At 43.9% G+C, this 14,324-nt stretch overlaps 1 protein-coding gene across 5 annotated transcripts in view; it reads right to left on the bottom strand.

Annotated features, from left to right (window-relative positions):
- Positions 1–706: 706 nt before the first annotated feature.
- HMCN1 (hemicentin 1) overlaps positions 707–14,324 on the bottom strand; it is a 301,086-nt gene continuing 287,468 nt past the window's right edge. For 4 of the 5 annotated variants that reach the window (XM_053391419.1, XM_053391420.1, XM_053391423.1 and 1 more), the window contains 8 exons: positions 14,166–14,300; positions 13,224–13,337; positions 10,625–10,750; positions 8,372–8,500; positions 5,327–5,677; positions 3,552–3,671; positions 2,917–3,043; positions 707–1,672 (listed from right to left, as the gene is read on the bottom strand). In XM_053391419.1, the coding sequence (XP_053247394.1) occupies positions 1,306–1,672; positions 2,917–3,043; positions 3,552–3,671; positions 5,327–5,677; positions 8,372–8,500; positions 10,625–10,750; positions 13,224–13,337; positions 14,166–14,300 (1,469 nt within the window). In that variant the 3' untranslated portion in view covers positions 707–1,305. The remainder of the gene's footprint in view (positions 1,673–2,916; positions 3,044–3,551; positions 3,672–5,326; positions 5,678–8,371; positions 8,501–10,624; positions 10,751–13,223; positions 13,338–14,165; positions 14,301–14,324) is intronic. The other variant, XM_053391422.1, reaches the window with a different exon arrangement.

The raw sequence follows: 14,324 nt of genomic DNA, 5'->3' as shown, positions 1-14,324 counted from the left end.
ATCTGAAAAGATTAAGTGACAGTTGTTTGAAGGCACACGTGTCACAAAGGTACAAGTCTCATACAGCTGGAATTGGGTGCAGTTGCTTGTTGAGTACTTGTGATGGCAGGCCAAGGGCTTGCCCACACTGGGGTTCAGCTAAGAGTTTGAGGCTGATTGAGCCCAACAATTCTGGGTATTGTTCACATGACAATACAACCTCCCCACTGGACAGTGAAAAGAAGGCAGTTTGCATTCTCTTCAGTTAAGGCGGCACCAGAAAAGTTTATGTGATCTGAGGGAAGGAGGGGAATCCAGAACTTCTTCTTGTTTCCTTTGTAGAGTACAGTCAAACTTTGCTTGTCGAACGTAATCCGTTCCGGAAGACCGTTTGACATCCGAAACGTTCACGTTCTGAGACGTGGCTTCCGATTGGTTGCAAGAGCTTCTTGCACTCAAGCGGAAGCCGCGTCAGACGTTCGAGTTCTAAGGAATGTTCGAAAACCGGAACACTTGCTTCCAGGTTTTCGGTGTTCAGAAACTGAAACGCTCAACAATGGAGCCATTCCGAGTTCCAAGGTTTGACTGTAGAAGGAAAAGGAGGATGTTATTTCTGCTTCCCCACTTCTAGCTGCTCACTGAAGACTCGATAAGGGGCCCACATAATAATATTATGGGGTGGTGGTACTGAAGCATGGCTTTGTTTCCGATGCAGAAGGGAGCTTTGTTTGTGGGGCCACCTTGCCAGTTTCAATTTGCAAATTGGGGCTTTGTGCAAAGTTTGCTTCTGTGTAATGTATGTAACAGCCCTCAGTGGTGATACCTGCTAGTAGCTGACACATTAGTAGTGTCTTACTTTAGTGTTTGTGAATATCAAGAAAATTGTGTTTTTCAATGTGGTAAGAAAAGACAATGAGGACACCATTAAGTTTTTCAAAATCTTTGTGGCAATTTTGTTCTCTTCGCATATCGAGGAGATACTTGCCTACCACTTTGGGACCACCAAATTACCACCTAATTAGAACTTCTAACCAGTTCTGAGTCAGCAGAACAATCTTTGAGAAGTGACTGCTCCAGTGTAATAAATAAAGCAAGTGGTTAAGATTCCAAGGAATCGTGGATTATGGTCATTTTTGTCAAGATGGAATGATGGCAACAGATTGGCAGCCAGAGGGAAGGAAATAAGGTTAGAACATAGCACCATTCTCCCCCCACAAGTTGCAAGGTCTGTTTTAAGATAAGGGACAGTGATTCTGGAAGTGGTGACACCCAGCGGCACATAGGCATGTGATTAACATACTTTGATTACTGTCGGCAGTGCTTTTCCTAGTATGGATAGGCAGACACGGCTATATAAACGATGAAGGTTGTTTGATATTCAATGGCTCCGTCGACACTGTAAGACAGAGCTCTGACTCTCATCCTGTACGTCTCTGGTTCCCGCAGAGGCCTGGTGGTGTAAACCACTCCTTTCAAGTTCTCATCTCTGAGTGCAAAAGGAATTGTCAAATCCTCGTTCACCATGAGGAAAGTTGTCCTTGGGTGCATCACTCCGTCTTCAGTGTAAGCAACTAGTCGGATTAAATCCTGATTGGCAGCGATGCCAAACGGGAGGGACATAAATTTGTATTCCAAGGCGTAAGGACTCAAGGCACACTCCAGATCGTTGGGTGGGCAGTTCTTGAGGCAGAACCTAAAATAAACACAACTATAAGGCCTGGGCCATGACTGCATTGGAACAGCAATATATAGTGAAGCAATTGTGCCTTTTAATTCATATAGCACCATTCTCAGGTAAGAGATAAAAACCAAAGGCCTGTGATTTTATTTATTTAAAATTTATATGCCTTTTTTTGTAAAAACAAAACAAAAGCCCTTTGTTCTTCAGAAACCAGGCTCAAACTACATATTCTGGGAAAATGAATGGGTGTTTCCTGCATCTCCCTGATAACACGTAATCGAAAAAGTGAATGATGTGATGGGACAACATTCGCATTTTCCTGCACATCGCACCACTGTGTTCACCTAATGCTTAGAAGGAAAAGCAAAAGCTAGCATGATGTCACATATATCAAATAATAACAGTGAGAAGTGTGTCAGGTGTCTACATGTCTCCCAACAGCCTATAATTTGAGCCTATTACCCCTTTAGCTAAAGAAGTGTGGGCAGATTTTTAAAAATCCACTTTCTTTCAGCCAAAGACACTGAAGAACCACGTAAGACAAACAGAAATTGAAGAATTATTTCTTCCCCTACCAGCTAAGACCTAGCCACCAAAGATCAGGTAAGTTAAATGGCTTTTTGGTGCATTCAACACATGCTTAATGAAGTTCCCAGACAATAGGGAAGTAATGAACCTCACTGGGTGTTGTTTAAAGGTTTCCTTGAAGATCCAGTTTGCTGGTCATGGAGATCACAGTGTGATACAGAGGAAGGACCCCTGGAGGACTGGCAGAACCCAGTCCATTGAATTATGCCCAGAGGTCTCTAACAGCCCTCTCAGGAGCCGGTGGTTAGGGATAATGGGAGCTGTAGTCCAACGACATCCAGATTCCACATCTCCTAATCCAGGCATTGGCAAACTCAGCCCTCCAGCTGTTTTTAAGACTACAATTCCCATCATCCCTGACCTGGTCCTGTTAGCTAGGGATGATGGGAGTTGTAGTCCCAAAACAGTTGGAGGGCCAAATTTGCCTTTGCCTGTCCTAATCTATAGGAGGCTATGCCAAAAGAGTCAATGTGTTCTTTTGGAGCAACACATGGCAGGCACAGTGTGTGCTGGTGAAAGCATAGAAGGAACTTAGCCAACACATGATTTGAGCTCTTTTGAGGTCAGAAAGAAGAATTGCAGTGTATATAAGACTATTCCATGGCCTCTTATGTAAGCAATCAAAAAAGCAATCTGGAAAAACTAACACGACTGAATAGGAAACATACCCGGAAAGAGGATCTCGTTGATAATTTGGCGGGCAAGGCGTATCTATACACTGATAGCTTCCTCTCGTGTTAAAGCACATACGGTTTGGTCCACAGTGGATGTTCTGTTCAAGGCACTCATCTATATCTGATGGGTTATCAAAGGAAAACAACAGATAACATCAGATAAGCAACTCATTGATTTCAGGTTATGTTTCACCCACATAGTAACAAGTAAACTCAAAACTCTCCCAGCCCATAGATAGCAAAGGTTTCTTACCAATAATAAAAACGTAAGGCTGTACATAGGGATGGACAGAGCTTTAGGAAATAAAGCATAGAAATAAATAAGGGCCTTTCTGCTATGCAAATCTGGCATAAAATACCACTTGCTTGTTATAATGAAGGATGCTGGGAGAGAGCACAGTTCTGCCCTTCCCAAAAGAGAACCCTGAAATGATACATTCCACAGGCATAAATAAGGACCACCATTTAATTAATTAATATCTTAAGATAGTTTCTACCTACAGTGGTCTCAACATCAGCTGCAGCAGGCTAATCTAACATCTGCTACGTGGCTTCTGACTGCAAAGGCCTTTATGAGCTGGATGGTGAAATGTTATACTTCTCATATAATATTTCCTTTATTTTCTCACCTTGGCACGTTTTGCCATTGGGCATAACCTGATAGCCAGCTGGGCAGAAACATTGGTAACTCCCTAAGGTATTCCTGCAATCGTGCTGACAAGCATCCCTGTTCTCACATTCATTAATATCTGTAAAAAGAAAAACAGGGGGAAAGTGGGGTGTTTCTTTTGAAAACATACAGTATTGAAGCCAACGGACAAACTAATAATGAAAAATATATTTGATGCACATCTACAGAAATTAAATTTTTACGCAGACATAATATCCTGAACCATATGAAGGCTAAACATCGCTTTATGTATTTTTCTTAGATCATGCACTTTAGCAAATTTGAAGAATGCCATCCCAATCAAGATTTTTGACCTTAAGTTACATGTAGTTTTCAAGAGCTCTAAACTGTTAGACAATGAATCTCTGGATGATGCTTTCCACAGGCACTACAGACTGACTGGAAAAGTTAGTCAGTGACTGATGCTCTGAAGGCTGGCAAGGGTTTGAATGAGCAAAGTCAAAAGTCACGCATGTCTTCTGGAAGCCACTGAGCTAATTAATTTATGGCTCCCCAGAGGCAAATCCCTCACTGGGCACAAATGCCTCCCTCACACCCCTAATGAACTCAGCTTCTTACACCCAGAAAATTAGACAACACTATTGCTGAATTTGGCAACTTTTTTGGGGGGTTGGGTAGGCACCATGGTAAAGCAGCAGAATTCAACTCATGAAGTCAAGATGTTGGAAATTAGAAACTAGGAGACAGCTGAAACCTTTTTTTAAAAAAGTTAGGGCTTTGGTTTGAGTGAGGATATGCATTTTGCAACATCAATGCAGGTGTTGCGGCACCTACACATGTTTTAAAAAGTGACTTGTGGTGGGGTGAGCATTGTGCTCCTCTACCCCTTAAGTTGACACCAGCCAATTTTGAAGCCACACTCTGGACCTCAGTCTAGCTTCTCAAGAGAGTTATGCCCCTGAGATAAGTGCTCATTCCATGCACTTTGAACTTTCCCCCAATCGCTGGGCACATAGGTCAAAACTCTAAAATGTGAAAATACATAAATCTGCCCATCAGTATGCAAGGCACAAGGTGGCAGCACCCTGACAAGCTTTATATAAACTTTTTTCAACCATTTCAACCCAAAACAGACCTTATTTCGTGTCCAAGATAATGTTTCTCCTGGACCACACCCTGGCATTCCCTCGCTTTAGGTCCATTTCCACTGAGGTGAAGAGCAGTTGGGTGCATGCAAAGCTATTTGCAGTCAATGATGGAATTTATTTTTACCCCAAGAGGGGGGGAAAGAAGGCTGAAATACCCAGAAAGAGACAGGGGGAGACTAAATGCGATGGATATGCTCTGCTCTGCCAAAATATCTTTTCAGTTGTTTGGGAAGAAAGTGAAAGTTACATATACAGCGGTACCTCAGTTCTTGGAAGTCGAACGTTTGGGTTTTTGAACGCCGAAAACCCAGAAGTAACTGCTTCAGTTTTTCAATGCTTTTTGAAAGCCGAACATGCCACGCGGCTTCCGTTTTGAGTTTTCTGTGAGTAAATGCTTCTGGAAATGAATGCTTCGGTTTTTGAACGTTTCAGAAGTTGAACGGTCTTCCGGAACGAATTACGTTTGAAAACTGAGGTACCACTGTATTGGTAAAATCTTATTATAGAGCATCTATATCATATCTGTGTGCAAAAGCAACCTAACAATAAGCTGAATGAACATCTTTATGGAATATGCATATTATGTATACATATATCTCTATACACACATACACTTGACATTTACCTATACATTTGTTATTTCTTGCCTCATAGCCTTCAGGGCAAGTCTCTCTAAAATTCCTTTTAGTCCTGGAGATGGGACCTCTGCTGTTCCTATACTCTGAATAGGAGCTGTAGAGATTGGATGAGTGCCTGACATATTGCTGAGGTCGGTAGTTGTCTCTCACGGGGGAGAACTGTGCATAGTTATGGCTATTGTAATAGCTGCCATAATCTGGCAACCTCTCCAATCCAGCACAAGATTTGCCATCGCCTAATAAATGTTGTCCGGGGGGACAGATACACTTGAAGCTGCCGGGGCTGTTGGCACATTGATACGCACAAGGTCTAGGCACTTGTTCGCATTCATTTATGTCTGCTCATGGGACGCAACAAAGCATGTGACGTGGGGAGGGAGGGAGACAACACAAAACATTAAAAAGCACATCAGTCTGCGGAACAATCTGAAATTACAAATGTGATCCTGACATCATAAAGCTCTCTCCGCCCCCCGAGCTGCACACAATGCATGCACTGGTCTTCCTGTTCACAAACATTAACTTGGCTGCCCAAACCTGCCCTTGACAAGCTTAGTAACACAAATGCTGTGTGACCTGTAAAAGGCAATAAATATTGAGTACAATAGAGGCCTGGGTGAGCTGCTCATTGCTCTAGGTTTCGCCCCCCCCCCCAGACAAAGCTCCAAAGTGTGTCAGCTCCATTTCCTAAGAGGGTTTTCTGAACATGTTAAGATCTGCAAACATCTGTTCTGCAAGGAGAGTACTCTTTAACCTAAGACAGAGGCTTCAATCTTATGCACACAGGAGTAGCCACACTGAGGGCAGTGGCACTTACCGTAGTTTTTGCTCTATAAGACTCACTTTTTCCCTCCTAAAAAGTAAGGGGAAATGTGTGTGCGTCTTATGGCGCGAATGCAGGCTGCGCAGCTATCCCAGAAGCCAGAACAACAAGAGGGATCGCTGCTTTCGCTGTGCAGCGATCCCTCTTGTTGTTCTGGCTTCTGAGATTCAGAATATTTTTTTTCTTGTTTCCCTCCTCCAAAAACTAGGTGCGTCTTATAGAGCGAAAAACACGGTACTTTTAGCATGCATGCACAGGGTTGCAGTGTAAATTTCTTCCCTTCCCTGCCATCTAAGAAATTGTAGGCTCTTGCAAACATCAACAAAGAAATAACAATGAAAAATAAGAGGAAAGGCGCAGAGAGGTGTAGCAAGCTGGTTTTAAGACAAGCAGCAGTTTAGTCAGTAACAGAACCTTGAAAGAAGCTTAAAGGAACACAATTGCTACGTAATGGATATCATGCTAAAACGTTTGTTAGTGAATATCCCTTCTTTTAAAAACAAACGAAGCACATTTTGCAGCATTCTTAAAAACAGTTTGTTTGGAGATTCAGGTTTGCTTTCTGTTATCGTAGCTGCTTTTCGCGCCAGACAGGTAAATTTTATTTGGAAATGATACAGCACCAACAATGGCACGTTACCTAATTAGTGATGGATTCTCAAGTTATTTTCAGCTAGCGATGTTACGAGAAATCAGATATTCTCAAAATTCTAATCTCCCTGCTTGATTTGTAGGAGAATGAAAGGGAGCTGTCCAGGCCTGCTCACCGCCCCCATGCAGCACTCAAGATACCCTTGATCAGGTAGGCAGAACTCACTTGCCCCTTAAATGAAAGAGGCCAGATGGACCCTCCTTCCGACTTGCTTCTTTCAAATGGAGATGCAGCCAGCAGGGTTTAAGCACAATTTCTCTCATCTCCAACCAATGCCACTACCCATCAGGAGCGATGATCGTTGCAGTTAACTTGCCACAATCCCAGTTGTAAGAAGCTGCTATCAGTGCTGACACTTGCTTTTATTATTTTATTTTATATTGCTTTATTGAATAAAGACCCACCTTCTCAATGGGTTTTGATGCTTGAAAGCATGCTTGGCAGTACCCAGTTTGTTATGCTTGGTCTGCTGCTTGGTAATATCTATTTTCAAACAACAATTCTTGTTTATAAAGTTAGGAGTTACAAATACCCTTTTCCTTGCTTACTTCCTGAAATTTCCCCCAGTAAACTTCATTCTTTTGGGCTGAATTTTGACTGCTCTATATACCTGAGGGAGCATCCTTACACCACTGATTGTCTTTGCTTTTGTCTTCGTTTATCTTGGGGAAGTTAAACAAGACCTCTGCTGAGTGAGCCTCCTTAAATTTTGCAATCCCTGCTCTGTGCTTTCTGGGAGAAGATGATGGACGTGGAGCCCAACTTGTGTGTAAAGGAGAGTGCTAGCCAATTTGCATCAGGATAAAAATGTTGGAAGGCCCTGACCAACAGCCTTCCATGGTGCCTTGAAGTTACAAAGCCAGTGGGAAGACTAAAACAAGGAGCCACTGAGCCCAAGGCCAAGCGTAAGATGTGGATGGGACCTGGAGAACTGAAGTTTATTTGGAGTCACAAAAGGGAGATAAAGGAACTGTGGCAAGGCAGAACAAGCTGTACTGCATCCCTGCTCCCTGCTCAAAGTACATGTGATTTTGCTTGCTTGTTTTGTTTGTTTTCACATTTGCAACTGAATACATGGCCGGGGGCTGGGGGCACTAATATACAAGGAAGTTTTGTCATTATATGCAGAACAGCAGCTCAGATATAAGCTACATTGTCTGGCACCAAGTACATGCAGTGCAGAGAACTAGCCACTTGTTAAGGAGCAAAGTAAAGCAAGGAACCATGCAGAATTAAAGATTCGTCCCAAATTCATCTTGCAACATGCATGCCATAGAATGCATAGCCATGATACATGCAAGCTGAGTTTTACTTGGTGTGATTTAAACAGTCACATTCCCTGGGAATTGTATGCATTTGTGCTTGAAATCAGCCACTCATTCCCCCCCCCCCCCAGTAAGAGGTCTTTGAGGTCTAATTAGTTGTAGCTGAAGCCTGCTGATTTCAAGCAGTAAAGCATGTTAAACCCTTTTGTGGGTAGCCGTAAGCAGCAGCCAGAATCAGATGGTGGATACCAGAATAGCATTCATGTTTATCTGACCCCTGCTTCTAACTTACCCATACAAGGCCTTCCAATGCCATGGGATCGGTACCCTCTCGGGCACACACACCGGTAGCTTCCTCGCGAGTTTTCACATATCTGGTTGTAGCGGCACTGATGTGTACCATCTCTGCATTCATCGATATCTGACAAGGAACACAACATCTTAAAAGTAACTGTACTTGTATACAAACATTTAATAGCAGATATCTATTATTCACATAGAGGTTAGCTACAAGGTTACCCAAAGCTGTCCCACCGCTGCATTTTATTTTGTTCGTTTTGTAATTCCTCCATTTTCATAGATGGATACTTTTCTGTCATAAGAGTGTGTTTTGCTACCCAGAATTCAGCCTCCTCTTGGGGTCTTGGATGTTAATACAGTGGTACCTTAGCTTTTAAACGCCTTGGTTCTCAAACGCCGAAAACCCGGAAGTCTGTGTTCTGGTTTCCTAACGTTTTTCGGAAGCTGAGGATCCGATGCGGCTGTCGGCTATTGTTTCTGGTGCACCTGCACCAATCAGAAGCTGTGCCTTGGTTTTTGAACATTTGACTTTATTATTAAGTTTGGCGATTTTGTTTTTGCTAATTATTTTGCATTTTTGTTTTTCAGGCTTTTTTGGCTAATTTGTTTTTGTGACTGTGTGGAACCCAGTTCAGCTACTGATGGATTGATTGTGTGACTGCGGAAATGGATAAAAGCCCCTCAGCCAAACAATGACTATCATCAGTGCAAGTAAGAATTTTTTTTAGTTTTTTTTAATCATCTACAATACTGTCTTATTTATTTTATAGTACAGTACATTGATCATTGCTTTCATTTTATGGATCAATGGTCTTGTTAGATAGTAAAATTCATGTCAAATTGCTGTTTTAGGGGTCGTTTTTAAAAGTCTGGAACAGATTAATCCGTTTTGCATTCCTTTGCGCGCTTTGGTTTTGGAACGGACACCACTGTATATGGGAATTTAGGTATCCCCTTTTTATTCATTTTTATCATATTCTTAAATGAAAATACACAGCACAATCTTTTCTGAGAAGGAATGAGGGAGATTTTTTTTTAAAAAACACCCAATGAAGAGTAAGGGCATTCTGCATGTGTGTGTGTGTTGTGCCAATTTCTGATTCATGTAGTTGTTTATGAGTAGAACACATGTTTATGATTTTTGGGATATGATACTGTCAGCGCTGCCCAAGGTCCCAGCTCACAGAAGACCAACGCTGCTTCGTTGTTTAGTATAAAAGTCTTTATTGAAGTTCAGTTTCACTTCCACAGGCGCAGCGTGCAACGCTACGTCTCTAACCTTAGACCGCCGAAGCTCCATCTGAATCTCCTCCCCCCTGACACCAGTTTAAGATTCTAGCCTTGCTCCACCTCCTCCTTTGTTCTTTTCTCCTCTGGGTCCGCCTGCCCGTCGGGGTCTCTCCCTTCCTAGACTCCTCTGACGCTGAGTCCCCTGACTCTTCCCCCTCCCTCCGTCGGGCTTTAGGACCTGGCTCCCAATCCAGGTTTTCTGCTGTCCCGCGCGCCTGTACATTTGAACTTGGCATGCGCGCCGAGCCTCCCACTTTCCGATTGGGGCGTGGTCAGCCCTGACTCATCTTCTCTCCCTGCTGGAGGAGAGGCTGGCCCTGACACATGTGACTCTTCCCCCCCACTGCGCTCTGGTGGGGGAGCTGGTTCTGATCCCCCGCTGCTGCCTTGGGAGTCCCCGCTGGCCCCCTGCTTCCGGTGCGTCCCCCCTGGGACCCCCCTTGCCCTCACCATCGGCGCCCCCTTCTGGGAATCTTCTGATTCGCTGGAGAAGCTCATGGAATCTCTCGGGTCACTGTCATACTCCCCTACGCTCCCCTCGGATCCCTCCCCTTCGCTCTCCATTTCCTCTCTCCCCTGTGCTTCTGCTCCTGAGCCCCTGACAGATACCCATTACAGTGGTACCTCAGGTTAAGTACTTAATTTGTTCCGGAGGTCCGTGCTTAACCTGAAACTGTTCTTAACCTGAAGCACCACTTTAGCTAATGGGGCCTCCCGCTGCTGCCGCAGCCCGATTTCTGTTCTCATCCTGAAGCAAAGTTCTTAACCTGAAGCACTATTTATGGGTTAGCAGAGTCTTTAACCTGAAGCGTATGTAACATGAGATACCACTGTACGTAGTTCACAAGTGACATTCACAAACATAGTGGAAGAAGAGGGATGAGGTAGAAGTAGCTGGAGATCTCCTGATTCTCTGCTACAGTCTAACAAGAATGCAGAAAAGAAACATACATACCTATACAACTTCCATTTTCTGCTTTGGTCATTCCATTTGGACACAGATCAATGCATTTATAGCCACCTCGTGTATTCTTGCAATGCTGATCAAGTCTGCATACATTTTGTCTGCATTCATTCACATCTTTAAGAAGACAAAAGGTTCAGTAGCTAAACTGATAGCATTAAGCTCTCACCTCTTGGGCAATCCTCATTTTATGTAACTTCTCCCTCTCCCATATACTTTTGTGAAGAAATCTTTAAGTTGCTCAGAAGAAAACGGCTTACAATTTGCATGTGGCACCAAGGTCATATGATTTGACCTTTTCCTATTGCCAAGTGAAATAGATATTAACAGAGACGTACAGCAAAAGTTCACCCTGTCACATCTGACTTGGGCTGCATTTCTGGGTGTTGTAGAAACATGTTTTGCCTTAAGACGAGGGTGGAGAATTAGATCTGGCCAATGGGTCAAATGCTTACCTTCCCCATCTCCCGTTAGCCAACTGTGGCACATGGGTGGGGCTGCTGCCTGTCAATCACCTGACATCACAATGACCTCGGGTGGCCCATTTTCCTTTGCCCACATGGTTTGCAGCAATCCATGTGGGCAGAGACAGAGGGTGTTGCAGGCACCGCTGATCAGCTTTTGGCAGGGAGACGAGGTTGTATATTGTTATGTACTGAGTTGAATAGGATCCAAACTGCAGCAGTCTGATTGGTCCTAGAACAATAGGATCCAAAAGGCAGCAGCCTGATTGGTCCTAGAACAGTAGGATTCAGAATGCAGCAGTAGGATTGGTTGGCAGGAACCACCCAATCATGCTCCAGATAGAAGTGAATCCACAACCTGATTGGCTTACAGTAGAATTCCGGAATTAGCCAATCATGTGCAGCCCATTGTGTAAATAATGTATATAAAGCAGATACCTTGAGGGGGCATTCATTCATTCCTCCTCACCACTATGAGCTGAATAAAGAGCATGAAATCACTTTGCGACTCTGAGTATATTTCATATATCAACTTACTTTTTTACATCATAAAATATATCTTATACCTGCAATTGTAGTGCTGCAACTGTCGTTAAGGCATGAGTTTGGCTTACAAAGCATGACCAGATAGGTAGATCTGAGCAACAGTTAAATCTCAGCTACGTAGAGAAGTGCTAATTGGTGCCTATTGATGGGGGAGGCAGACAATGACACACAAGGTAGAGCAGGACCTCTATGGGCAAGTAGTGAGCCCTTACCCTTGCAGAAAAGAGCTTAGTAAGGGGGAGGGAGTCACAACCACTGCTGATCCTACCCAGGGCAAGGGCTGTGTATGGGCACTTCACTCATGCCACAGGGGGAGTATCGCTGTCAGCAGAGGGCACCCCACAGGCCCTAGTCCTGGGCCAAAAGCGGCAGAGGAATTAAGCTGCCTGAAGAAGAAACACTCATCTAGCACCAAGAACTGCTAAGTCAGGAACTTTCAGTCTTTCTGTCTTACAAAGCATAGCAAAAAAGATCCTTTGAGTGGAATCTAACCTTTGCAGCTGAAATTATCATGAGTGGAGAAGGAATTGAACTTCCTATGAGCCCAATCCCTGTGTAGTGTAGTGCCTAGAGCAGGGGTCCCCAAACTAAGGCTTGCGGGCCAGATAAGACCCAAGGGACTCGTTTATCCAGCCCACGGCGACCCCTGCCACCCACTGCCGCCGCCCACTCTTACCGGCACTACACTGCCCAGCTGCCCACTTCTGGGTCGGAGGAGCACCAGAAATAGCTTGTGCGCAAACGTTATTTGCGCATGTGCAAGTGTTATTTCTGGTGCACATTTGGGGTGGAGGAGGCCTGTGCACATGCACACAAGCTATTTCCGGTGCTCCTCTGACCTGGAAGTGCGCCGGAAATAGTGTGTACGCAAGCCTATGGGCACGCGCTCCCTCGCCCTCCGGCCCGCCATGCGATTGGCACTGGAGACACCAGTCTGAGGCGCGGTAAGTTTGCTGACCCCTGGCCTAGAGTGTTAGATTGGAAAAATATTGGAGAACAGCCGTACCAAAGGTGACATGGGCTTTGAAAATGCTTGAACTCAGGACAAAAGGGAGAAGCGTGCTAAGAGGAAGGCACGCTTGGCAAACTCTCACAGGGATCAATTCCCACCCAGAAACCTATGTCCCCACTGTGGAAGGATGTGTGGATCCAGAATTGGCCTCCCCAGCCACTTACGGACTCACTGTTTAAACAGTGTTCATGGAAGCAAATCTTACTCTGTTTCGTTCGAGTGATCACCAAAGAAAAGAAGAGGATTAGGAGCGGGAAAATCCAGGTTTAGATCCTGCTCAGCCCTGAAGTTCGCTAGACCTTGGTTCCTTCATTGTTCCTTATACTAGCAATAGGTTGGAGACTTTCAAGGCCTTAAGGTTTCTTCAGAAATATCTGATTGACCATATGTTGCCCATTCTAGATTATATTTCAAAGCAAACCTACTCAAGACATTTCAAAGGCAAATTGTCATTAGATTTCCAGAGGATTTTTTTATCAGCAGTAGTTAATAGGCTTTGTCCAGCTGTCCAAGAGAACCTTTATAAACTACGTGTATAGGCCCCACTGTCCTGAAGTCTATTTCATACCTATGCATTTTCTGCCTTTTAGCTGATATCCTGGTTCACATCCACAGTGGAAGCTTCCAATGGTGTTGAAGCAGCGTTGATTACAAGGGTTCGACTCCTGGCACTCATTAACATCTGTTGAATAATATAGACATGATTAAACCTCTCTTACCCTGAAGACTTGGAGTGATTGTTGTCAGAGGGCAAAGCCAGACATTTGTCACCAAACAGAGGCAATGAGATGAGGGGATTTCTTAACTCTTCACATGACTATTGTTTTTTCCTCAGCCTAACCAATATGTTTCTGTCCAGCTTGGGGAGGCAAAGCCAGGCTGAACTGCTGGGGATCGTGTAGGATCAGGTGGCCGTGTGTGACCCCGCAAATAATGCCCCCTTATTTGAAGTGGTCATTGTCAAATAATGGAACAGCAATATCATTCATCTGGAATCTGGCTGATCGTTTTATGGTCTTAACAAACTATACTGGGAGCAGCAGATAGTGAGATTAATGGTTAACAGTTCGAGTTCATTAGGTGAAACATCAGTGACATTTCATGCAGTTTCACTAGTTGCAAAACCCAGGAGTTGCCAGCCTTTTGTATTCTTAACAGTTGTTTCCCGAGTTAGATCTAACTCAGGCTACCAGTTAGCTATCATTGCTCTAAACCATGCAAAATACTAGCATGAAATGGAAAGTAACATCAAATGACAAGAACCTGTGTTTACACAGATCTGAGTGAAAGAGCACTAATGAAAAACGTCTTGCCTGTTGAGTATTCTGGAAACTGCAGAGAGATTATCAGATAATCACAAAATATGAAGGCAAAATTTCAAAGAACATTTTAATCAAATCCTTACTGCGTTGAAGGATCCATCCTGCCCTTATAAAAAAACTGTTATTTAACAGAGTCTCATGTGATTTAATAATAATTGTTGGCAGATGAGACGACCCTATCTCCATACCTTGGCAATTTAATCCATCTGATGTTCTTCTGAAGCCAGTCCCACACCGAACCACACAGTGGTAAGAGCCAATAATGTTTTCACAGTCCTGGCCAGCATGGCAAGAATGCCTCCCTAAGGCACACTCATCAATATCTGCAATAAAGGCAAGCCAAGAAA

This window comes from Podarcis raffonei, chromosome 6, assembly GCF_027172205.1.
Source record: "Podarcis raffonei isolate rPodRaf1 chromosome 6, rPodRaf1.pri, whole genome shotgun sequence".
Lineage (NCBI taxonomy): Eukaryota > Metazoa > Chordata > Lepidosauria > Squamata > Lacertidae > Podarcis > Podarcis raffonei.
Note: the sequence above shows the minus strand (reverse complement) of the source record. Positions and strands in the feature narration are given on the sequence as shown.